Source organism: Herpailurus yagouaroundi, unplaced genomic scaffold, assembly GCF_014898765.1.
Source record: "Herpailurus yagouaroundi ecotype Mexico unplaced genomic scaffold, PumYag 142, whole genome shotgun sequence".
Classification (NCBI taxonomy): domain Eukaryota; kingdom Metazoa; phylum Chordata; class Mammalia; order Carnivora; family Felidae; genus Herpailurus; species Herpailurus yagouaroundi.
In genome coordinates this window covers 19,222,963-19,248,577 of record NW_024412397.1, presented here as the reverse complement: position 1 = coordinate 19,248,577, position 25,615 = coordinate 19,222,963, and the positions used below count along the sequence as shown (strand labels likewise).

At 40.2% G+C, this 25,615-nt stretch overlaps 2 protein-coding genes, 1 long non-coding RNA gene and 1 other non-coding gene across 12 annotated transcripts in view; 3 read left to right on the top strand and 1 right to left on the bottom strand.

Moving 5' to 3' along the window:
- The window catches only part of TXNL1 (thioredoxin like 1), a 33,931-nt gene extending 23,075 nt beyond the window's left edge, over positions 1–10,856 (bottom strand). For all 3 annotated transcript variants that reach the window (XM_040478727.1, XM_040478728.1, XM_040478729.1), the window contains exon 1: positions 10,584–10,856. In XM_040478727.1, coding sequence (XP_040334661.1) covers positions 10,584–10,681 — 98 coding nt within the window. In that variant the 5' untranslated portion in view covers positions 10,682–10,856. The remainder of the gene's footprint in view (positions 1–10,583) is intronic.
- A 103-nt stretch (positions 10,857–10,959) lies between these two features.
- LOC121032896 (uncharacterized) lies at positions 10,960–19,748 on the top strand. Of its 2 annotated transcripts, none has more exons than XR_005791584.1 (3): positions 10,960–11,175; positions 17,998–18,116; positions 19,178–19,748. It is a non-coding gene; the product is annotated as an uncharacterized LOC121032896 (long non-coding RNA). The 2 variants fall into 2 exon arrangements; XR_005791583.1 differs by having other exon boundaries at positions 10,960–11,184.
- Positions 19,749–20,704: 956 nt separating this feature from the next.
- On the top strand, positions 20,705–20,868 carry LOC121033248 (U1 spliceosomal RNA). The gene has a single exon (XR_005791780.1). It is a non-coding gene; the product is annotated as a U1 spliceosomal RNA (small nuclear RNA).
- A 1,705-nt stretch (positions 20,869–22,573) lies between these two features.
- The window catches only part of WDR7 (WD repeat domain 7), a 354,164-nt gene continuing 351,122 nt past the window's right edge, over positions 22,574–25,615 (top strand). For 4 of the 6 annotated variants that reach the window (XM_040478724.1, XM_040478725.1, XM_040478719.1 and 1 more), the window contains exon 1: positions 23,129–23,242. The gene's annotated coding sequence lies outside the window, so the exon portion shown is untranslated. Of the gene's footprint in view, positions 22,938–23,128; positions 23,243–25,615 lie in introns of those variants that run through there. The other 2 variants (XM_040478723.1, XM_040478720.1) reach the window with 2 other exon arrangements.

The window sequence follows — 25,615 nt, the reverse complement described above, 5'->3', positions numbered from 1 at the left end:
ACAGCATCAAAATGTCAATTCTCCTAAATTTGATTTTTTGAAGTCAATGTAAAATCCCAGTAGGTTTTCTTGCAGAAGTTAACAAGTTTAAATTCTAAAACTTACAGGGAAATACCAAAGATAGCCCAAGCCATCTTGAGGTTCAAAGCTGAGAAAATTACATTACTGAATATTAAGAATGATCACACAGCTTTATAAATTAAGAGTGTTCAGTGCTGGTACAATGATAAAAAACAAAAGAAAACTGACCAATGTAAAAGAACAGGTCCAGAAACAAACCCATCCATCCTATCTGCAGCAACCTGATTTATCAAACATGTGACACAGCAGTGCGGTGGGGAAAGGATGGTCTTTGCAATAAGCAGTGCTACGTCAACTAGATAGTCACATGAGAAAATAAATGAATCGTGACCCCTATACCTCACACCATACAAAAACCCAATTCCAGATGGATTACAGGTCTAAGTGTGAGAGGTAAAACAATAAGGGTTTTAGGAAAAAATACAAAGGATACTTTCAAATCTTAGGAACAAGCAAAGATTTCTTAAAACACAAAAAGCACTGAAGAAAAAAGGAAATAATTGATATATTGTAATATACTTGATAAATTAGAAAATATTAAGACCTTTTCTTCATTAAGATACCAAGTCCCCACAGAGTAGTAATAAATATCTGTGAAACATATCAAAGGACTTAGACTGCTAATATGTAAAGAATTCCTACAAATCAATAAGAACAAGACTGACACTCAAAAGAAAAACGGGTAAACTCTTAAACTGGTACTTGACAAATGAGGTTATCTTCATAACAGTCAGTAAATATGAAAAGATACCTCACTTCATTAGTCACAAGGGAAACCAGGGAAAGGAAAATTAAAACTACTTCCATCAAAATAGCTAAAACAAAAAAGAATAAACTATAGTCAAGAATGTGGATCAACTGAACTGTTAGTGACCATGCAAAATGGTATCACCTCTTTAGGGGAAAAGAAAAGAACCTGGCAGTATCTACTAAACCAAGATTTGTGCCTACCTCTTAGCATTTCTGAGTTATATAACCAACAGAAGTGTCTACATATGTTTGCTTTAGGGCATTTGAAAAAATACTGATAGTAGTAACACTTCTAATAACCAAAAGAGGAGACTGTTCAAAGTCCTATCAACACAGAATGAGTATATTAACTGCAGTTGCTCATACAGTGGAATACTATACAACAATGAAAATGACTGGTGTAAAACTTCATGCAAAACATGGGTTAACCTCATAAATAAAACTGAGAAAAGTAATACATTATATGATTCCATTTATGTATGGTTCAAATACAGGCAAAACAAGTCAATGGTACTACAAATCAGGACATAGGTTACCTTGAGAGTTAATGACAGGATGGGGATATACAAGAGATTTCAAAAGGCTAGTTATATTATTCTATTTGTCTGGAACCTGATTACATGAGTGTGTGTGTTCAGTTTGTGAAAATTCAACAGGCTACACATTTATAATTACACACTGTTACATCTCAATAGAAGTTCAGACAAAAATCATAGCAATAGCAGATAAGAACACAAAGAAAAGCAAATTCTGAAGCACAAATGTTCATGCCCAAGCTGTGACTGTCTCTCCATTGTTAACATTTTAATCAGTATTTTCATCCTGTGCCATCTATAAACCTCACACCAAAAAGCTAATAACGAATTAACTTCTTAAATATTAAATTTGGTGCTTCTGAAAGTAGGTTTTTGTATCTAACAATCCTCAAATAGGCCCGGAGACCAAATTATAAAGAAACAAACATTTATAGTCACTAAGTCTATGTTTGGTTTAGCAAAATACTTCTAGTTATCAATAAGTCTTAAACATTATGGATGGGAGTACAAATTGTTAAATCCTTTTTGAAGAGCCATTAATCACTCTGTCAATTTTAAATGAACACAACCCAAGATTCAACAATCTTACTTCTATACATCAATCCTACCTTAAGACTTAACTCAGTTTCACAATATGTATACAAAGTTCAATGCAATGTTATTAATAGTAAAAAATTAGAAATAATCTAAGTGGCAATCAACAAAAATAGTTTCAAATGTTATGACACATTCATACCAGACGATAAGGATAATTTGTAAATTTATACTGTTTAAAATAAAACTAAGTCTCATGATAAAATTCTCTATTACCACCTGAAAAAAAAGTGTATACACACATTAGGTGCGTCACACAATAATCAGTTAATTACTTATGCAAAGTGGGACTGGAAAAGGAAGAGAGAAAATTTGGAGGAAACTTTTTAAAATTATTCATACTTCTGCATTTTTGTTTTTTTAGGATGAACAGGTACTTTGATCTTAAAATATTAAATAACTTGAGATTACAGAATTTAACATTAATTGCATTTAAACAGGTTTCCCAAATGAAGCACAGTGATTTATGCTATACCACAATATATTCATTCTTAAAAGAAATCTCCCTTCTGCACAAGCATGCATTCAAAATAAGACGACTTATGGGAAAAATAAGATTGAGGCAAGCCATGTAAACCCATGCAACTTTGTAAACATATCCCCAAGAAAAAAAAAACAATAACGTTCTGAGGAAATACTTGGACAGCCAGGCAGGTGGCTCAGACCTAGAGGATACCTCAGGGAATATTTAAAATGAATAAAACCGATGGACTGTAAGTGCTATGACGATCCAGGTGGAAGTGAAGCTCTGAAGCAGTGAGGCTGCACAGAGGAAGCGTAGCCCTGAGAATGAACCCTCGGGGAACAAGTGCTGGGTGCAAGTGCGTGTGTTTTATTAACTTTAACGTCATTAAAATAAACTTGCAAGGGAGCTTGCCTGCATAGCTGAGGGCTTTTCTCTTTCCTGCTAAAGATTCTATTTCTATTTCTGCTCTTCACTACCTAGGAAAAACAGAATGCGAACCAACAGGACTTGCTCATTATACTGACATCATCACACTATTCACCAGTCACGTAGGAGTTAACCGGTCGGTGTTAAAAAAACAGAAACAAAAACAAAAACAAAAAACACTTCTGGCTAAAATGACTGTACTAAGTGTTCCCTTTCAAAATTTAACCTTATCTAGATCCCTGTTTAATTTTAGTTAGCCATCACAGGTTGTAACTTCAGTAAAAAATGAAAATAAGTCACAGAACACAGAAGCACAAATAAATACAGTGGCATACTTTCACAATATAATCATCCAAATGAATTGATCAGTTATTTTAAGTAAGATGTTTGCCTGCTTAATATCAGCACTTAAGAGTATAAATTTCTATTATTAGCTGAGCTCAGAACAAGTCACCTGATTTCCCCGTATAAAATGGGAAGGGACTAGATTTTCCAGGACCTTTGTCATATCCAAAATATTATGCCCCACATATTTCAGGATCTTCCTTTTTTCCTCCTGTGCAGTCTTGTTTCACAGCCCTTAAATAGTATATAACCACAGAGCCTCTGAACTTGTAAAAGAGACCAGAGATCATCTAGTCCACACATTTAAAAAAAAAAAAGCGTTCTTTTGCTACTTCTCTTTGACAGGAAGCTTATCTGTTAAACATGTAAAATGGATATGTAAGGATTCTGACTTACGCTTTTTGAGAAAAAACAAAGCAGACAACTCTCCAGCTTTTTGCAATACATAAAGAATCAAACCCAGAAAACTCAAACTTTAAAACTGACCTAACTTAACACAATTATTTGGTAAGTGAGAAACAAAGACCAGAAAAGTTAAATCACTTGCCCAAGATCAGACACTCTAGTAAACGAAAGGGCCACAACAGAACGGTTAACTCCTAACCAATCCAAGATCAGCTTTCTTTGAAAGCACCAAGCTAAGTTCTAAGTATGATTTTTGTTTACAGTCATTATATAAACAAATTCTACTTCATGAACTTGCTGTCCTTCCCTGTTTGCTAGTCAGTGCTCTACCTTGAGCAGTAACATGTGTAAACACATTGCTGACATAATGGTAAGAAAATGTATGTGCTTTCTGTAGAGATATTTTAAAAGTCTATTTTTTCTGTAGGGCACAACCTTAAAGTAGGTAATGTCTAGATTAATTATATTTTAATTAGGGCAGACATAATCATAACTGGTCCTATTAATAACACAAAATGGCTAGCATTCACTGAGCATTTACTATATGTTATACAATTTACAAAACCCTTAAACTCATTTAAACCCTACATTTCTCATTTGAAAGTCAAGAACAATGCAGTACAGTGCTAGAATTTGATTACAAATCCCAACTCTTAACTGCTGTTCCAAATACCCCAAAACAGCGGCTTAAACACTGCTTTCTGTTATTTCTCAATTAACTGCCAAGATTAAAATGAATATGTTCTTTTTAAAAAAAATCCAGACACATACCATTTTATAAAGTTCAAATCCAGGCAAAACTAATTTACAGTGTTAGAACTCAAGAACAAGGAGGGGAGCCTGGGTGGCTCGGTTGGTTAAGCAGCTGACTTTGACTCAGGTCATGATCTCACAGCTCATGAGTTCAAGCCAAGCATCGGGTTCTCCACTCAGCGCAAAGCCTGCTTTGGATCCTCGGTCTCCCTCTCTCTCCCTCTCTCTCTCAAGAAAAAAAAAAAAAAAAAAGGAATTCAAGAACAAGAAGAAAGCAGGCATGGGGCAGGGGTGGTCTAAGGTGCTGGCATTCTTGATCTACATGTTAGTTACAAGTGTAACCACTCTGAAAATTTATCAAAGTATACACAAATGATTTGTGTACATTTTGCATGCATGTTATACTTGAATTAAAAAGTTTGCTTTTAAGAAAAATTCTCTGTATGTTCTTTGAGACCTCACCATGTCCTAGTTATCTCTCGTTATCTGCCTGGTCCCTATGGACTGCTGGGCCTGCTATCTTTGTAATTCAGTCTATAGCAATTTTGAACCATATAATTAATGTTATCTATATCTATAATGTATTAGTTGGACAAGCTACCATAACCATTAGAATTCAACATTCTAACCTACACTAACACTATTCTTGGATGGTAATAGTAACACCTAACCAACAACAAAGTAGGACTTGCTTTAACAAAACTGAACAGATGATAAACACATCTGTAAAAGTGATACATTCATGAATTCAAGATAAAAATCATTCATACTCCATATAATTTCACTTACATGTGGAATCTAAAAAACACACACACAACACAGCAATTGCACTACTTGGTATTTATCCAAAGGATACAAAAATACTGATTTAAAAGGGAACATGCACCCCAATGTTTACAGCAGCACTATCACCAATAGCCAAATTGTGGCAAGAGCCCAAATGTCCATCAACTGATGGGTAAAAAAGGTGTGTTGTACACACATAAACACACACAAAATGGAACATTACACAGCCATCAAAAATAGTGAAAGTTTGCCATTTGTAACGACTTGGATGGAACTAGAGTGTACTACGTTAAGCAAAGTCAGTCAGTGAAAGACAAATATGTGGAAGAAACAAAACAGATGAACATAGTGGAAGGGAAGGAAAAGTAGAATAAGATAAAAACAGAGAGTGAGGCAAACCATAACAGACTCTTCACTACAGAGAATAAACAGGAAGGCTGGAGTGGAGGTATGTGGGGAGATGGGCTAATTGGGTGATGGACATTAAGGAGGGCACTTGTTGTGATGAGTAGTAGCTGTTATATGTAACTGATGAATCACTAAATTCTCCTGAAACCAACACTACACTGTATGTTAACTAACTTGAGGTTAAATAAAAAGTTGGAACAGAAACAAACACACAAACGAAAAAACCAGAAAGACTCATAAATACTGAAAACAAACGGTGGTGGTGGGGAGGGGATAGGTAAACAGATCAAGAAGCACAAACTTCCAGTTATAAAAAAGTCATGGGGATATAAAGTACGGCATACAGATAACATTGTAGTAACTTTGTATGGTGGAAGATGGGGACTATACCGTGGTGAGCATTTTGTAAAGCGTATGACCATCAAATCATTATGCTGTACACCTGAAACTAGTATAACATTGTATGCCAAGTATACTTCAATTTAAAATAAAAATCAGGGGCGCCTGGGTGGCTCAGTCAGTTGAGCGTCCGACTTCGGCTTGGGTCATGATCTCACAGTCTGTGAGTTCGAGCCCCATGTTGGGCTCTGTGCTCATAGCTCAGAGCCCGGAGCCTGTTTCGGATTCTGTGTCTCCCTCTCTCTGACCCTCCCCCCTTCATGTTCTGTCTCTCTCTGTCTCACACATAAATAAACATTAAAAAAAAATAAAATAAAAAAATAAAAATCATTCACACTGAGTTTTATGGGAAAGAAAATGCATATTCTTTTAGCATTGGGGCTTACCTACTAGTGATAACAACAAAACTGGCACTGTTTATAACCATTAAATGTATATTTAAAGAGTAACAGTATGGAAATAACAGTTACAAAAACACATCACCACAGTATATAATTCATATATATAATTTTATGGTCTAAACAATGCTGTTAGGTTACGTGTTAACATCCCCATGTTACAGGTGGGGAAAGAATATCACAGAATGAACTGAAATGTCCTAGGTCATAAGATTAGTTTGCAAGCAGTGCTGTGGCTAAATAATTCAAGGCAATATTTAAAAAAAAAAAAAAAAAGGTCAGGTTGTGTGCAATACAGGGGTGAACCTGCATTTCCTTTCTATTTAGGCTGGGAAAAACAAGGACAACACTACACTTCCTGCAGTGCATTCAGCAATGGGACCTTAAATTATTCAACCTGTGACTCAACATCCTCATGTGTAAAATGGGGATAATTTCAAAGATTATTTTGAGGACTGAATAAGTCAATATAAATTTTTAAATAAGTCTCTTACAAAAGAAATAATATGTAAATGTTGGCTATTTTAATTATTTAAAAAAAACAACAACAACACTGGAGAAGGGTGCCAAGACTATTCACTGGGGAAAAAACAATTTTTTCAACAAATGGTGCTGGGAAAACTGGATAGCGACATAGAAAAGAATGAAAGTGGACTTTTACACCATATACAAAAATTAACTCAAAATGGGTAAAAGAATTTAAAAACTAAAATTACAAAATTCATGGATGAAAACATAGGGGCAAATCTTCATGACACTGGATTTGACAATGATGTGTGGGATATGACATCAAAAGCACAAGCAACAATAGAAAATATATATAAACTGGATTTCATTAAAATGTAAAAACTTTTGTGCATCAAAGGACACTATCAAGAAAGTGAAAGGCAACCAATGGGAGAAAATATTTATAAACCATTTATCAGGTAAGGAATTGATACCCCAAGTATATAAAGAACTCCTATAGGGGCATCTGGCTGGCTCAGTTGGTAGAGTGTGCAACTTCTGAGGTCAGTGTTGTGAGTTCAAGTCCTACGATGGGTGTAAAAATTACTTAAAAATAAAATCTTACCAAAAAAAAAAGAAAGAAAGAAAGAAAGAATTCAAGAACAAAAACCCAAACACTCTAATTCAAAATCAGTAAAGGGCTGGAATCAGCATTTCTCTAAAGAAAATAAATGACCAATAAGCACATGAAAAAATGCTCAACATCATTAGCCATTAAGGAATTACAAACCAAAACCACCAGACCACTTCACACCCATTTAGGATGGCTATTTGGTGCAACTGAATTCCACTCCCAGGTATATACCCAAAAGACTTGAAAGCAGGAACTCAAAGATATCCTTGCATACCAATGTCAGTAAGCGGTATTACTCACAATAACCAAAAAGTGGAAACAACCCAAGTGTCCATCAACAGATGAATAAACAATATATAGTATATGCATATGATGAAATTTTTAACTTTAAAAAGGAAATTCTGATACATGCTACAACATGGATGAATCCTGAAAACATTATGCTAAGGGAAATAAGCCGGAAACCAAAGGATAAATGTTATATGACTCCACTTACGTGAGATCGCAAAAACAGGCAAATTCATAGAAACAGACAGATGTTACCGGGGTGGGGGACTGGGGGTATTGGGATTTACTGCTTCATGGGTAAAGTTATTGGTTAATGTTTCTATCTGAGATAATGAAAAGATTCTAGGAAATAGTGGTGATGGTGGTACAACACTGTGAATGTACTTAATGCCACTGAACTGTACATTTAAAAATGGCTAAAATGGTCAATTTTATGTTACATATATTTTATTGCAATTAAAAACACTGAAATACTGGAGAGCCACTGAAGATTTTTAACCAAAAGAGTGACAATCTATATAACATTTTAGTAAAATTAATGTTAGATATAACATGGAAGTGAAGAAAACGGAATAAGGCTTAAAAGTAGGGTTGGAAAAGAAATAAAGAAATAGGTGACAGAGAAAACTATGTTCTTGGCCTAACATGGGACATTAACTTTGATCTAAGAGGTTTCCTACATGATCTATTGGATACAGTTATTTTGAGGGTCTAATACCGATGCTGAGTTATGAAAGTCTGAGGTCACAATCACATACAGTTTGTGGAGGAACACATTAACAGCCAAAATATTACAGAACTTTAAGGCAAATACAATCTCAACAGATTTATAAATTACCTAAATATGCTTTGGAACTTAAAAGCTTTCTAAATTCAAACTTTTGTTCTCAGTTTTTACCATAAAAAATTAAATTCTCATTGCATCAAAATACCTTTTTAAAAACTAACACAGAGCTTTGCCAATCGATGTCTGCAGTTGTTTATGGTTATATGAAACCTCACTGTTAACGGAAGTGTTTCCTTAATAGCAATGTTTCCCCACTTTTCTCACTTCAACTAATAAATTATTTATCACTGTCTGTCATCTCTTCTGCTATGGTAAGGGGAAAAGAGAGTATTTCATTGAGGGACAAAAGTCTATACATTCCTACAGACTAGAATTAGGAAAGTGAACTAAAAATGAGAGTCATTGTTAAAATCATCTCTTCCCTTTTCCAACTCTGGCCTAGGCACTTAGTAAATGTGCTTAGTATGTAGGATGTATTCCCCATATTAAGAATATAGACATTGCAGGGGCGCCTGGGTGGCTCAGTCAGTTGAGCACCCAACTTCAGCTCAGGTCATGATCTCACGTTTCGGTTAGTGGGTTCGAGCCCCGTGTCGGGCTCTGTGCTGACAGCTCAGAGCCTGGAGCCTGCTTCAGTCTCTGTATCTCCCCCTCTCTCTCTGTGCCTCCCCCACTCATGCGCGCTCTCTCTCAAAAATAAACATTAAAAAAAAAAAAGAATACAGACATTGCAAAATTGCTAAAGCTGAGAAGATATATTTATAGAATTTTGACATTCCTTTTACACGTCTTTATAATGAAATCTTTATCTTCTCCAATTTAATAAATGTGAAAGTCTACATGTCAAATTGGTACTCTCGGCCACCCTATAAAATCCAATATACTCTGCCTTTTCAATTCTTATGAGACAGATTGATCCAGGAATAAGTCTTTAATTGTTATCATCTCTATCTTCATCCACCCAAGCCCTAAAACTATCTAATCCTAATGCCACCACTTATATACTCAACATTTACTGAATCATGTTCAATAACCACGAATCACTTTTTACCCTCAAAATACTGCCTTATTTTATATAGTTACCTGGACAATTCAATGGGTTACATAAACAGTAATACCTGCAAGTAAATTTCTCCAGCTCAGGGTAAATGTAAATAACTCGGAGGCTAGGGTGTCAAGGTAAGTCAAATGGAGACCACTAATTCTTAGAAGGCACTAACATACACAAAGGGAGGCCAGTAAATACACACCCTGGCTGAAATCTTGGTTCCAAAGGCCTACTTCCAACATGTCACTCTCACACAGGTACACTGCACACTCAAAATGGAAATTCCACCAGCTCTGCGACCAATAAATCATGTTGAGATTTACCAAAGTCGACATCTCTGTCCTGTTAAACGATCAAGTCAAAAATGGAGTCTATATGGCCAAACCCAGATGTCTGGATACCTGCATTGCATATATACCCAATGTAATTTCTGTGATCAGATGCAGCCGCATACATAAGGGAGGCTAAGTTACAAAGTTACTAACCAAACGAGTAACAAGGCCATTAAGTAAAAAGCACCGGACTCAACATTAATTTAAAACGCATTAAATGAGCGCTACGTGGATTAGTTGGATAGCCCCAACTGAAGTTTCTAAAGGTTTTACAGACACGCAAGCAGTGAAGAAAGCCAAAGTGTTCGGAAAATTAAGATTTTAGGTTTTCTAAGATGCAAGTGACAGCTGGCTCCCCGGAAGAAATGTAACAGGCAAAAGCAGGAGAGGCTGCAGGAAGACTCCCACAGACTAGAAGGAACAGAGGTGGGCCACCCCAAGTGGCCTCGTCCGAGGATTCAGAAGGGACGGGTGTAGATCTCCCGGGCTGGAATTCGCGGTTGGCCAGGCCTCCGTGCCCTCCAGAGACTCCCTTGCGCACAAACAGGGGAGCTGAGGCCTAACTGGGCAGCGGCCTGGGGCTGCGGCCAGCGCGGGACATTCCGGAGCAGCAGACGGCAAGGAGTCGGGACCCGGAAAAAAAGTGAAGGGAAAGCAGGCACGCACACGAGGGGCCCACAGGGCTCGCGCCCGGCCTCACCCTCGCATGGTGAACTTGACCACGGCGAGTCTGGAGCCCGCGCCGCTCAGCTCCGGCTGGAAATCCGGGTCGCTCCCGACCGGCTTCACTCCCACCATTCTCAGCCCGGCAGGGCGGCCGCGACGCCACCGGCTTCAAAACTGAAGAAGGCGACCCGGGAGAGGAAGAGCGGGAGGCTCAGGAAGGCCGAGGCCTGACCACGGGAGGTGGCGACCGCGGCGTCTTCCCCGGGACTCTCAGTGCCGAGTCACGCCAGGGAGCAGAGCGGCCGGGGTGGGGGGGTGGGGACGGGAAGGGGGGAGGGGAGAGGCGAGGGAAGGAAAGGCGTGCGGCACCCAGCAGCCACCGCGCGGCAGGGCCGCCGGCGCTTGCGCACGTAGGCGTCATTTCCGCGCCTTCTGTTTTGGCTCCCAGCGCCCAATCCTAAAACGCGACCCCTGGCCCCACCCTCGGCTGAGGAGCCAGACCCAGGCTGTCAGGAGCTGCGCAGGCGCGGAGGAGCAGCAGTCGCAAGCTGAGATGTGCAGTGCGTTTTAAGTTCGCGTCATCCCTCCGCGGTTCCGAGACCCAAGCTTCTACCGAGTTTCTTGGGGTGAGAAAAGTAGGAAGGGAATTCCTTTTTCCCCCGAGGTTCAGTGGCTAAGGTTTTAAGCCTCCCTTCCCCAGAAGTGCTTGAGGGAATACTTTGTCTCATATTCCGGGCAAATCGCCACACTGGACAAAATGGCTTTAGGTACATTGATTTACGGCTCTCGTGACACAAGGGTGCTCTCTGTGCAGTCATCCACAAACTGTCATGCACCTGTCTTTAAGCTGCGCCTAAAAAAATGAAAGCATCATCCATCCTTCTAGAAACACAGTCTTGTGATAGACACCAGCAATAGTTAACAATAACAAGTTTGCAAAGGAAACGTTGGGACAAATGGGACAAGAGGATGGGACGGGGTAAACTTGTTGGAAGTTGTGGCCCCTGAACTGAATCTTGATGGAAGATAGCCAGGTGGTGAGAGGTGACGGTGTATTACCGGCAGAAGAACCAGCAGTGCAGATTTGTGGTTTAGGGGGGCTGATAATAATAGCTAACAGCTGACAAATTACTCGCTAGACAAGATACGTGCTCTTTGTGTATTTTAGCTCATTTAATCCTCCCAACAACCTGTGAAGTAGGTTCTATTATTTCATGGGTAGACTAATTTCCCCTAGTTCACACACCTCATAGGAAGTCAAATCAGCATTTAAGTTAAGGTAGGCTAACATCAGCGTGTTCTTTTAAGTGTCAGAGTAGGTGACAAATGATTTGCTTTTGAATTTCGCTGGATGATGAAATTGAAGAGCAAAGTGGAGGTCTGATCATGCCTAGCTAAGGAATTTGTATTTTAACATGAATGCAATGAAGTAATCACTGGAGGGCAATTTTTTATTATTATTATTACCCAAAAAGGGTGCCTTTAGAAAAAGTCCCGAGGTAGCAGTGAGGAGGATGGAAGGCAGTGAGACAATTTAGGAGGTTACTATGGTAACCCAGGAAGTGAGTTGTGAGAGCACCCTAAGTGGAAATGAAGGAGACTTGATATATTTGAGGAACAATTAGCAGACAAAAATCATAGGATTTCATGACCAATTGGACCAATTTAGTGAGATGACAGAGGAAGTAGTCTAGGATAGCTCAAATATTTCAATCTTGTGGCTTTTTTTTTAAATTTTTTTTTCAACGTTTATTTATTTTTGGGACAGAGAGAGACAGAGCATGAACGGGGGAGGAGCAGAGACAGAGGGAGACACAGAATCGGAAACAGGCTCCAGGCTCTGAGCCATCAGCCCAGAGCCTGATGTGGGGCTCGAACTCACAGACCGCGAGATCGTGACCTGGCTGAAGTCGGACGCTTAACCGACTGCGCCACCCAGGCGCCCCAATCTTGTGGCTTTTTGTACTGGGTTAAGATGCCTGTATGACATCTAGGTAAGGGGCATAGTAGACGGTAGGAAGCTTGCGTCTGGAACTAAAGGAAAACAAGTGGGCTAAAGTTGTAGACTTGAGAGTCATTGGTTTGGGTGGAAATTGAAGCCAGGAACACAATTGTCTCTGTTCTGATGACAAGGCTAACATTCAGAGAAGTGTGTAACTCGTTCAGTTATACAGTTGTGAGGCTGCTTAGCCCTCAAACATTACACCCAACATTATACAGAAACAGACTATATGTGTACATAGAAACTTTCATCAGATGTTATTGCAAGATGATGCTCTATTGAGTGACTTTTTTTCTCTGTATTTTCTAAATCTCTTCAATAATTATAAACAGTATACACAATAAGAAAGAAAGCACAGCTGGGAGAAAAAAAAGTGCTACACAACAATGCTACAAAAAAGGCCAAAGTTTCTTCCCTGCCCTAAAAACAAGAATAATATTCACAGTTAACTGGTCTCCTGTGAAATTTAGGTAATGGTTAATATCATTGAGAAAAAAAAAGCTCTTGGTAGAAGAAATTTCCCCAAAATGTTTCTTTTTTCTCAATTTGTATGTACTACCCTGAAAACCCCATTTTCTGGAATGTCCATGAAAATTTTAGAAAAAACTTATTACCATTAAACCTCTGCAAGGATGACTTGTGATTATTCTTTTTTCTAAAAGTTCATTTGAGAGAAAAAGGAAAAGAACATGAGTGGGGGAGGGGCAGAGAGGGAGAGACAGAATCCTAAGCAGGCTCTGATGTTAGCACAAAACCCTACGTGGGGCTCGAACTCATGCACTGTGAGATCATGACCTGAGCCAAAATCAAGAGTTGGACACAACCGACTGTTGGGCACCCTGACAGGTGCCCCAACTTGTTATTATTCTTTTTAAAAATTTTTTTTAAGGTTTATTCATTTTTCAGAGACAGACAGAGCGTGAGTGGGGGAGGGACAGAGAGAGAGGAAGACGCAGAATCCAAAGCAAGTTCCAGGCTCTGAGCTGTCAGCACAGAGCCTGACACAGGGCCTGAACTCACCGACTGAGCCACCCAGGTGCCCCAAATTGTGATTATTCTTAAGAGGATGATATACTTTCTCCATTCCTGAGGTTAACATATTCAGAAACGCCAAATGTGCTGCATGTAAGCTCCTCCCACCCCATCCCTTACTTGGTGGGCATCACTATTAGATGACACCGTTTCCCGGGGTCTATCCAGCCTCAGCCTCAGAATTCCAGTCAGTAGCACCCACTACCAGAGTCAGGATGAAACCTATTATTTGCCATCTCACATCTTGCTGTAATTGTTACATCTGGAAATCCATGGTTCTCAAATGGTAGCGAGCCCATTAAAATGTGAGTTTCCAGTTTCACACCCAGAGATTCTGACTCAGTAGTGCTGGTGCGTGGCCCAGGAATCTGAATTTCAACAAGCATCCAGGGTAACTGAGGCAAGGAGTCCATATTTTGAGAAACATTATTTGATGCTACCTGTCGTGTACCATTTACTATGCATTTGGTATGCACAAGGTACTGTGATAATGCTTTGAAACACCTTTCTTCCAGGGACATCAAAAGGGAGATAAGGCACTTCTACAAAAGCTAAAAATAAACAAGGTAAAATGTGGTAAGTGCTATAGTAGAACTACAGATAACAAACCATAGTGGTTGAGAAAAGGAAGAGAACATTTCCAGCTGGAATGAGCAGAGGATGCTTTATAAAGGGATATGTTCTAATACTCAGACCTAGATAAACCTAAGAAGGAAATGCATAAACATCTTCATTCACAGAAATGACTCCCGGCTTTTCTCTCAACTCATCAAGAATATAGTTTGCTTTAGACTCACCCATTTTTTATCAGTCTCAGTCTATCACTGGAGGAAGGCTTTCTATCATGACTTGTAGCTGCCATGGGCTCACTTTGCTGAATTTAAAAATAGATGTGATAGAGGGCACCTGGGTGACTCAGTCGGTTAAGCGTCCAACTTTGGCTCAGGCCATGATCTCAGTTTGTGAGTTTGAGCCCCACCTCAGGCTCTGTGCTGACAGCTCAGAGCCTGGAGCCTGCTTTGGATTCTGTGTCTCCCTCTCTATCTGTGTCTCCTCCAATCTCTCTCTCTCTCTCTCTCTCTCTCTCTCTCTCTCTCTCTCAAAAATAAATACGCATTAAAAATTTTTTTTAATAGATATGATGGAGATATGTCATCCATGACTTTCTCTCTCCCATAGCCCTTTTCACGTGGTAGATACAAAATAAGTATTGATCGAATAAATGAATGGCTAGGAAGCAAAATGCATATGAGTGTGACTTAGTCCACAAAATGCAGCAGTAAAAGAAATGTTCTTTTGTGTTATATAACTCAAGTTCATTTTGACTCTGAATCCTCACCCTCCTGCTGTGTCCAACTAGAACAAAAACAACCTCATCTCCTCCTCTGCCTGATTTAGAAATTGTACCACATATCTGGGTTTAGAGTGGGAGTGGGGCTTTGGAGTGTAGACATCTAGGAGCCCTGTCTCTTTCTACATACCCTCTTGAAGTCTAGCCCTTTCTGTTTCATGTGACTACCTCAGGGATTGGGAACTTTGTTTGAAGCTGCCTCTGGACCCATCTGCCTAGGTGCACCAGTGTGACATTTCTCCCTGGGTTTTTACTTCTTCCCTTCTCCCATAAAGACTTTCCCTTATGTTTTTATTAAGAGTTTTATAGTTTAACTTCTAGATTTATTTGATCCACCATCCACCTTTTTGAGCCAATTTGATCCTAATCACTTAAAAGTATTCTCATGATAGAAAAGAAAGACACAGTTTTCCAGTTTCATATGTATTTGAGTGTTTGTTGGCAAGGCAGTATGCAATAACCATACGATCTCTGGTGTCAGTTGTTCTTTAAATGCAGTCCTCTTGTAAAAAGGTGGGGAAATACCACTTTCTGATTTTTTTTGAAAAGCAATAGCAAGAATATAATGAAGAAATAACTTGTATTCTACAAAAGAAGTCCTCATAAATTCTTCTGAGATATAATATACCTCTTTAAATAACTGAATTTGTATTTACAAAAGCCCAAGGATACAGATTTATTGAATTCCATAAACCATATGAAATTCCCCCATTAACTTATCAAAGTTACAACTACCCAAAAATTCTGCATAAAAATAACATCTGCGTAATAGTTTATTGGTAACTAATTCCTGAAAAAACAGAAAACTTGTAATATTTTATATCACTTAATTCTTTAATCAACTGGGAAATTTATTTAAAAAATGATTTTAGGTAAGTTTTGTTTTATTCCTAAAGTCTTGAGGGAAAAGTATGTAATGTATGTAATATAAATGTTAAATAGAAAGGACGTTCTTCATCATTTCCAAACTCTAGGTTGCAGCCTATTGAATCTGAAAATTGAATACCATTTCCCATGGCTGTCCCTAGGTGGCGCAGTGTCTTTCAGTCAAAGGAGTATGATTTCCCCGTGGATATCAAATGCTTCTTTCTGTTAAGTCCCCAGACGTTTGTCCCACCAACACTATATTCCTTAGTTTTGGACACTAGGCAGTGTCTTGCAGGAGTGAGTTTTCTAGGAAGTCACAAAGTGACCTATCACTGTCATAAATCTCCTCCTGGAACATACTGAAGAAAGTTGCTAGCAATTCTGAGAGTCAGTTATGGGTATTTCCCAGAAATGTAAAATAGTTTTTTTATTCTGAAATTTATATCTGAGGTTCAGAAGTCATTAAACTGCACAGAGTTGCTATTAAGAAGGACAGACAGACAAATATTTCTATCACTTAAGCCTCTGAATAAAAATCCATATTTTAATTGTTTTAAATAGTGAGTTGGAGGTTAGAATTAACTCTTTGAAACTACAAAACTACACATGGCTACACATAACTATGTGTTCACTTAGTCACTCATAAAGAGAGTCCTTTTTTTGGCTTGTGGTAGTATAGTAGATATTGTCTGGCTAGAATGTACAAGTCAGGAAGAAATGTCCCCCAATAAAGACTTTTGCTGTATTCAAAGGCCTTTCTCAGTTATGCCCTTGAGCAAACACATACACCAAACATACACATCCTCATCAATCAGTCCATGCTTGAGTGGCAATATGTGCATACTCTCAGTACCTCCGAGGGCCACACACTGAAGACAGTGAATGAAAATAAAATGTAAGGGAGTGGCTGTTTACACAATATTTCCCACCAAAATTCAGTATACTAGAATCAGAAGAAGGTAGGAGGATCAGATCCAACTGGTAGAAAGTACCAAAGCATAGCACTTCTCACATTGCATGGCACTCATGGTGGATGTAAGCTGTCTCCCTGCCAGACTGTGAGCAATCTGACCACAGAACCCAGTCTTTGTGCTATCTGCATGGCCGGCTCAGCACAGTGCCCAGTGCCACTGGATGTTGAGTAAATGATGCTTTCCACCATGGCAAATTATATTTAAGATATTTAAGACACGCAAAAGAAATTACTATTTTATGAAAATAGAAATTAAGTTAAAGTGCTCATAGCCACTGCCCCCTCCACCCAGATTATTGTGGAGCAAATGCCAGGTATCATATAATTTCATCTGTACTATGTTAGCCTACTTCTCTAGAAGATAAGGATTCCTTTAAAAAATCACAAGCGGGGCATCTAGGTGTCTCAGTAGGTTAAGCATCCGATTTCACCTCAGGTCATGGTCTCACAGTTTGTGAGTTCAAGCCCCGCATCATGCTGTCTGCTGTCAGTGCAGAGCCCGCTTTGGATCCTCTGTCTCCCTCTCTTTCTGCCCCTCCCTCGCTCTCATGTGTGCGCTCTCTCTCTCTCTCTCTCTCTCTCAAAAATAAACATTTTTTTAAAAATAAATAAAAATCATAACCAAAATACCATTATCACACTTAAATGTTAACAGTGCTTCCTTAATATCATCAAATATCCACTCAATGTTAAAATTCCCCATTTTCTCTTAATTTATGGCTCACTTGAATCAATATCAAGAAAAGGTACATACATTGCGTTAGTTGATATCTGTCTCTTAACTCTTTTTTATTACAACTTTATTTCTTTTTTTGTGAATTTTTATTTGAAACAATTCAAATGGACAGAAAATTTCAACAGCAGCAGCAGGAGTCAAGGAGAAGTAGCAGTAGTCAAAGTAGAGGAAGAGGGAGAAGATGGTAGAGTGAGATGAGAAGGAGGGTCCACTTTCTTGCTAATCGTTGACTGGGGAGTCCCCACCCAGGAGGAGTGTGCTCTTGGCTAACTTTGCCGTGCTCAGATATTTGCCAACGCGGCCCCAAGAATAGGTACCCCCACTGAAAAGCTGAGGAGACCTTGAAGAAGCTAACGGAAGGAGCAGGAAGCAAACCTTCTCCATGCAGCTGGGAAGTGGATTTTCCCAGAAGGAGAGTCTGAACAGCGCATCTTGGTGTCTGCCACGGTCCACTCTTTGTGACACATGGATCCTCTTTTTCCCACAGGTTTGGGGAACAACCCTTCCAGGGCTCTTGTGGTCCTCTCATCCTGACAGGGAAAAGCAGAGAGAAGTTAGTAGAACAGACTACAGCCCTTGTTGCTGCAGGACGTGACGAAGCTACAAGTCAGTCATCACCTCCTTCTTTACTATCCTGATTTCCCCTTGCTGATCCTGGTAGCTTCGTGAGGGGTCCCCAAGCCCTTATTTGTGAGGAGCTCAAGCACGCCCAACCTTAACACCTTCACTCCTTCCTAGAAGGTGTAAGTATGGAGCAAATGGAGATATTTCTAGAAAAAGACATCCTGTTACTTAGAAGAAATTGATTTAGCAGAAGTCATGAGATAGGAGAAAAAGAGAAGTCTCACCAATTGACTTTTGTGTCATGTAAGAAAGTGCAAAGGGGAGCTGTAAAAGAGGATCACACAAAACCATGCAAAGAACGCTTCCTCACTCACTTGGGGCACCTGGGTGGCTCAGTCAGTTAAGCATATGACTTCAGATCAGGTCATGATCTCATGGTTCGTGAGTTAGAACCCTGCATTGGGCTCTGTGCTGACAGTGCAGAGCCTCCTTTAGATTCTCTATCTCCCTCTCTCTGCCCTTCCTGCACTCCCTCAAAAATAAGTAAATAAAACTTTTTTAAAAAAAGAACACTTACTAAATTATTCTGCTGCAACATGATAAAGTGGGAGGGCCCCCAGTAGTAACGTGAAGCCCCCAACCATGACATGACTTTTAGGCAAATGGGTCCACTAAGGAAAGGACAGAATTAGCAAAGTATTAGGCCCTACGGGGAACACCAAACCACAGATTTATAATCTAGAGGAGAAAAAATAATAGCACACACGAAACAACCTGGAAATGACAACAATAATGAAGCCACTGTTAGACCACTGGGCAAAAATTCATAAAGTGGAAGAACAAATTTCCTTGCCTTTTGAAGAACTAACTTGGAACTTAGGAAGTCCAGGAAGTATTGGTGTGTTATAGGGTAATTGCTACTAAGCTCTAAAGACAGAGTAATACTTAAGTTTTTGTTTTTGTTTTTAAAGCCCATACCTTTAAAACATGGCATGTGGAAATTTTTGACCCTTACCCCGTGGTTTCCATTTACGGTTCATTTCTGGTAACAACTGTACATTTTTGGTTAAAACAACAGTGATGACAACTTCTTGTCTTTGCAGCTGTCTGTCTTTCCCACTCAGTGTCCATGATGCATTGCTGCCAGCTGATTTTTGTGGCCAACACATCGTACAGTAACTGCCCAGTGAGCCACACTCTGTACAATCCTCTCTCCCTGAGCACACGTGACATCTGTGACTTGCTTCTAATCAGGAGAATATGGCAACAGTGAAGGACTGTCACTCCCTTCATTAGGTTACTATCTACAGATTTATCTATATCTATCCATATCTATAGCTATGTAACTCCAACTTTCTTGCACACACACTAGAGAGATCCTTTTTGCTGGCTTTGAAGAAGTGAGCTGCCATGCAGTGCAAGGCCTTTGGTAAGGCTCAGGTGGCAAGGAGCTGTAGGTGGCCTGTAGGACCTGAGTGTCCTTAGTCATTTATCCACAAGGACATGAATCAGATTTAAATTCTTCCCAAGCGGGGCTTCCAGATGAGATTGCAGTGTGGCTGACCTCTCAACTGTAGCCTTGTGTGATCACAAGCAGAAGACCCAGTTAAGCTGTGCCTGAACACCTTTCCCATGGAAACTGTGAGACAATAAATGTGCATTGTTTGAAGCCACTAATTTCGTGGAAATTTGTTTTACAGCAATAAACGCAAATGTAATGTTGTTAGGAAAAACACCACTCTACGTATCCATCAAAAACCTTCAGTACCTTTTCATTTCCTTTGGAATAAAGTCCCAAGAGCCCATAAGGGCATTTGAGGCCTCTCCTTATCTGACCTTATTCTATTTTTCCCATGTCATTTTTTATTACTGAGTTTAGGCTGAATCTGAGAAAGACTATATCAACCTCTGAGAGCGTTCCAGGGCAAATATCACCCATTGAAGGAGTCCTTCACAGGGCAGAAATAGCAAAGTCTTAATACCACAGTTTCCCTTCGCATCCCCTTGCTGTCCCCTGTACTTCACTTCCAATTTCACTTTCTGTTTATTCTACCTGTTTCTATACATTCATGGTTTACATTTCATATATGTTATACACACACACTCACACTCATATTTTACTTTTCATATATGTTACATGCATACACACAGTTGTTTTTCATTTCAAAACTAGCAACGAAATTGTTTTCCTTTCCCAATTCTTCCTATTCTAAATCCTATCCACTTTTGTAGACCTCTGTGGAATCTGATGTGATTATCCTTCCTCACCTCAACCTAGAAGCAACTCGTCTTTTTTCCACGACTCCTTATGTACTCCTTATTTCTCATACTGTGCTATATTATAGGCTTATATCTTGGGTGGGGGAGGATTTTCCATTCTTTCCAGCTGCCCAAACACTTTCTCATTTTGAGAGAATTCCTTATTTTCTGAGCCTTGGTGGGAAGCACAGCCTACTTTCCTCTATAGAACTGAACTTGCCAAATTCTTGCTTTCTCGGCTCTGCTTTCAGTTAAGGTTCAATAAATACATGTTGAACCGAATGTTTTGGTTGTGCAAATCTTTTCAGATTTTTATATAATTCCTCCAGGTGACAGGAATGAATAAATTATTTATTAAAAAAATATACTCAATACTTACCTGGCAGGGGAGATACCATGATCACGAAGGTGGTTTTCCCAGGGCGAGGCTTATCCATTGCACTCCGGATGTGCTGACCCCTGCGATTTCCCCAAATGTGGGAAACTCGACTGCATAATTTGTGGTAGTGGGGGACTGCGTTCGCGCTTTCCCCTAATTAAAAAAAAAAATATATATATACTCAGGATCAGCTTACTGAAGGTACAAATCTTAACTTTCAGGAAGGTTACACATGGAAAACATATATACGTGCATATAAAAATGTGTGAATTTTTCTGAACCAGAAGAATTTTATTCCTTTTGAATCTTTATTTTAGTTCTGCAGCTCAGGAGATTACACGCATTTATTTATATATAGACTTTGGCAATACATTTTGTAAACTTGGCAGAGAGGGGCCAGAGTGTTAGTAGTCAGAAAGCTTCTCACTAATCTTCCTATTGACCTTTTATTCCTAGGAAGGTAGTTGAAACACAGTAATTTTGTAAAGTTTAATTAATATTTGTTGAATAAAAGTCAGCTTTATCTAGGAGAGATGTTTTATAGATTTCCTTTACAAACCAAACAAGCTTTAATGAAGTCTAAGCTCATCCCGTGGTAACCATTCTGTGCTTCCTATATTTCCAAATAGTTCTTGTAATTTGTAAAGGAGATCATGAACTTAACAGTTTAAATGTATTCATCATCACAACAGAGGAAGTGAGTATATGGAACCAGCTGTCCAAGGAATTAATTTCTTCTATTTAACACAATTTCCCTGCTCTTCCCTTGCCCCCATGTGTTTGGAAGGCAGATAAAGTTGAGGAAAATTGTAGAATCCCAATTTGCAGTATAAGACAATTTCAGAATTGCTGATTATCAAGGGTTCTATTGACTTCCCTGGTCAACATTATGATTTAGTTTTTCTCCTAGTGGCAGCAGAGCTGGTCTGTACAAATAAACAGCATATAGGAAACAACACCCAAGACCTAAAGAATGCTTAAAAGGCCTAGTGAAGGAAGAGGGGGAATGCCCCCCAGAACACTGATGGGTCTGCGATGTGTTGCAGGGAGGAGATTGTCTAAACTGGAAAGAAGGGAAGGGGGGAAGGTTGTCATTTGCAAGAATTATAAACTGACAGAAAGCCTTTTGACCAAACCAATTCCTAGCTCTCTTTTGATATATTAGCAAGGAAATGCTCCTGTCTCAGGGAGTTGTTTCTGCCCTGTTCTAATCCCCTAATCCCCTGCTTCAGACCCATCCCAATAGGATTTCGCTGTTCAAGGTTCAGTCCAAGGACCAGCGGCAAAGGATGTTCGTTACCTGGGAGTTCGTTAGAAATGGGGGATCTCAGCAACCCACTTCAGACCTACTGAATCAGAAACTTCATTTTGACAAACTCCCCAGCTGATTCCTACATACATTTTACTTCTGAGGATTGCAATAGAATTCTTGTCCTATAAATCCATTAGTGAGATTATGAAGAAAAAAACAAAGCTATGGAATGAAAATCTTTTCTGTCCTTTTAACATAACTGACCATTGGCCACCAGCATTGCACCAGCTTTTCCCTTGGCTGCTGTTCATTCATTCAACAAATATTTGGGAGGAAGATAGGCAAACATAATACATAACTAACATTAATTGAGCTCGCTTAACCTCCTAGACACCCATGGGATTATTATGCCCACTTTTTTATGTGGGGACATAGAGGAGAATAAAGAGAAGCAGCATCATGCCCCAGATGACATTAAGAGTGTGCAGTGGAGCACCCGGGATCCCAATACAAGCCTCTGTGAATGCAGATCTCACGCTCCACTAGGCTCAACCGCCCACACGGTGTACATTCATTCCCTCTGCTCTACAGGAATGTTGCACAAGGTCAGACTTCCGTAGCCGAGCAGCAGAGTTCCTCCTCTGGCCCTCTGCGTCGTGGGCAACAGCTGAGTTCGAGGTCAGAAGGAAACAGTAACCAAATTCCAGAGCTAACACTTTCTAAGTGTCTGGACCGAGGCTCGGGGGCGGAAGAGTAAACTTGCGACAGCCTGGGAACACCTAGACTTGCCATTTCATTCTTCCCTCCATCTTGGTCCTCCCAGCATGGGAATTGGAGGCGAGATGAGAGCCTAGACCAGACTTCCCACGACCAAAATGGCGGCCGCGCACTCTTTGCCCAGAGTCGACAACCCTAGCCGCCGTTCGGTCTCCATGGCGACGCGGTCAGCTTCTCTGGCTCCAGCCTAGGCCAGGCAAGTATGGAAATGATGATCATTTCCCTCCCCCTCATTTTTGCGACAGTTGCAGCGAAAGTCACGGCAGTTGGGTGTCAGCTGATTTACTGCAGCGGCGGCGGTGGCGGCGGCGGCAACGGCGCTTTGCAGCCTCGGTGGGGACACGCCGGCTGGGCTCGGGTTGCGGTCCCCAAAGGTTTGCCTGCGCTGATTTGAGCACCCCACATCCTCCCCACAGAACGTTCTCGCCTTGTCCGCCTTTGCTGGGGCACCCGCGGGCGGTGGGACAGACAACATCGCGGCATGAGATGAAGCTGTGACAGGTAAGGGGGCTTTCCAGCCACCCCAGGGGGAACGTTCCCCCGGCGTGGGATGTGCCCGCGACGTGGAGGTCGGCGGCCGGGGGTCAAGGGTCACAGCCCGTTCTGAACGTGGGCGGCGCCAGCTGTTGGAGCGCTGCTGATGGAAGTTCTGTTCTTTGCCGAGCTTGCAGGTTCAGGCCCATAGCTAGGCGCGTTTGCCTGGAGCGGGGGTTTTGCCTGGGGTCTTTGGGGCTCCTTGGCCTGGTGTATGACATTTGCTTTTGGTGACACTGGCTTTGGTCATGAGATGGGACCTCCCTGCCCGCGCTGGCAATGTAAAGGGAGTGAGGTGGTTTGTGATGAGGGGTGGGTGGCTACTGACGGTGCTTTTGGGTAATGTGCTTGCTTTGGGGGTAAGCACGGTCTCTCCTGACCTATCGGTACTCCTCTCTAGTTTGTTCTTGCCTAAGGTACTGACGTCTGTTACAGTTTCATTTTTGAGGTGCCACCTGCTCGCCCTCATCCCTTTGCCATCGGACTTGGTCTAAGGATACCTGCTACTCCCACTTACTTTTGGGTCCCAGCGTTCTGTATGTTTGGAGTCAACGCTGCCTTTGATTCAAAACTTTACTTTTATGTTTTGACTCACTTGCTTTGGCAGTTTCTGAGGTTCTAGGCAGAATTTGCTTGTTCTTATAGTTTGAAATTATGGCAGGTAACGGTTGCGTCTTGACCGCGTTGGCAATTTTGGGATGCTGCTGATTTTAGGATTCATTGAGAGCTACAGCTTGGTTTCATAGTAACATTTGCCGTAAGCCAAAAAAAGGCAGGGTATGACTCTTTCAGATGATGTTGCTTAGGACTTTATGGATAAGATGGCAAGAATCACATGTTGTCTAAGAGAAATTGATTGACTTGAAATTTTGGCGTAACATACAAATTTTCTTGCTTTATAAGCTACTTGTGGCAATGGAGGTGGAAGCCGGTTTAAAGGTAAAAATAATGTATTGAAATACCTTAATTTACAAAGAATCAAAAACTTCCTTGATTTCAGTGAAAATAATAGGTCTTAATTATTTCAAATTGGGAAAACAGAACGTACATAGATGGTAAATCCCTCATTAATTTCAACAAGAGATTATTACGGAGACATTCATTTGATTAAATGTCTATATTTTAAAAACAGTCCAGAGCTCTACCTAACAAAACGAGACAATACACTTTATTTTTTCTTATTGCCACCTATACGTAGCTAAATATTAAAAGATCTTGGTGATTAAGTAAATCTAAAGGACTGGGCTTTGCTTTATTTGAGTATCATCGAAGGAACTTAAATTTTGAGTAGTGAGCCTTGTATCTTACAATTTCCTTTTATTTCTATCTTGGATATAAGTTCTGTTTTGAAGCAATGTAAGTGGAGTGGTTTATCCATGTAACGGGCTTAACGTTGAAAACTTGAAAGTAGTGAGCTAGTTTTAATGCCTTTGTCATGAGAGCATTGAGCCTTAGTAGGGTGCTCTGTTAGGTATGAGCCCTTAAAGTTTGTTTTGGACCTCAGGTGCAAGAGGATTGAATGAATCATTCTCAATTCACTGATCATCATTGGCTGTTCAAGGTGTGTCTCCTGGTTTGTTTTTTTTCCCCAATCATTGTCTTTTATTTCCAGTTCCCACCCCATTCCCTTGTTCATCAACCCGTTGGAAGCCATTTTAGCATGTGTGATACGTATCCTTCTGTTTGTAGGTGTTATTAAGTATATATTGTCTTGGGTGCCCACATTTTTAATTCTTAGGGATATCATGTTATATATTAAATATTATATATCATATATGCTGTATAATATCGTAAATTGAAACTTTTTCTCCTTACCACATTAAAAAAATTTTTTTTTAATGTTTATTTTTTTTTTTGAGAGAGACAGATACAGAATGCGAGTGGGTTGGGGAAGAGAGAGGGAGGCACAGAACCCGAAGCAGGCTCCAGGCTCTGAGCGGTCAGCACAGAGCCTGACGCGGGGCTCGAACTCGTGAGCTGTGAGATCATGACCTGAGCCGAAGTCGGCCGCTCAACGGACTGAGCCACTCAGGCGCCCCTCCTTCTTACCACATTTTAAAGAGCTATTCGTGTCACTGTCCATTGCATCTGACTGCTGCAGAGTGTTTCAGGGTGTATCTACTACAGGTTATCAATCTGCTCTCCCATTTGTGGATACCCATTTTACCTTTATTTTCCTTCTTCTATAGACAATACTGTATAATAAATATACATCTGAGGCCTCTATGATGCTTTCTTTTTTTTATTTATTATTTCATTTTTATTTTTTAGCGAGAGAGATTGAGAGCAGGGAAGAGGAGCAGAGAGAGAGAATCTTAAGTAGGCTCCATGCTTAGCATG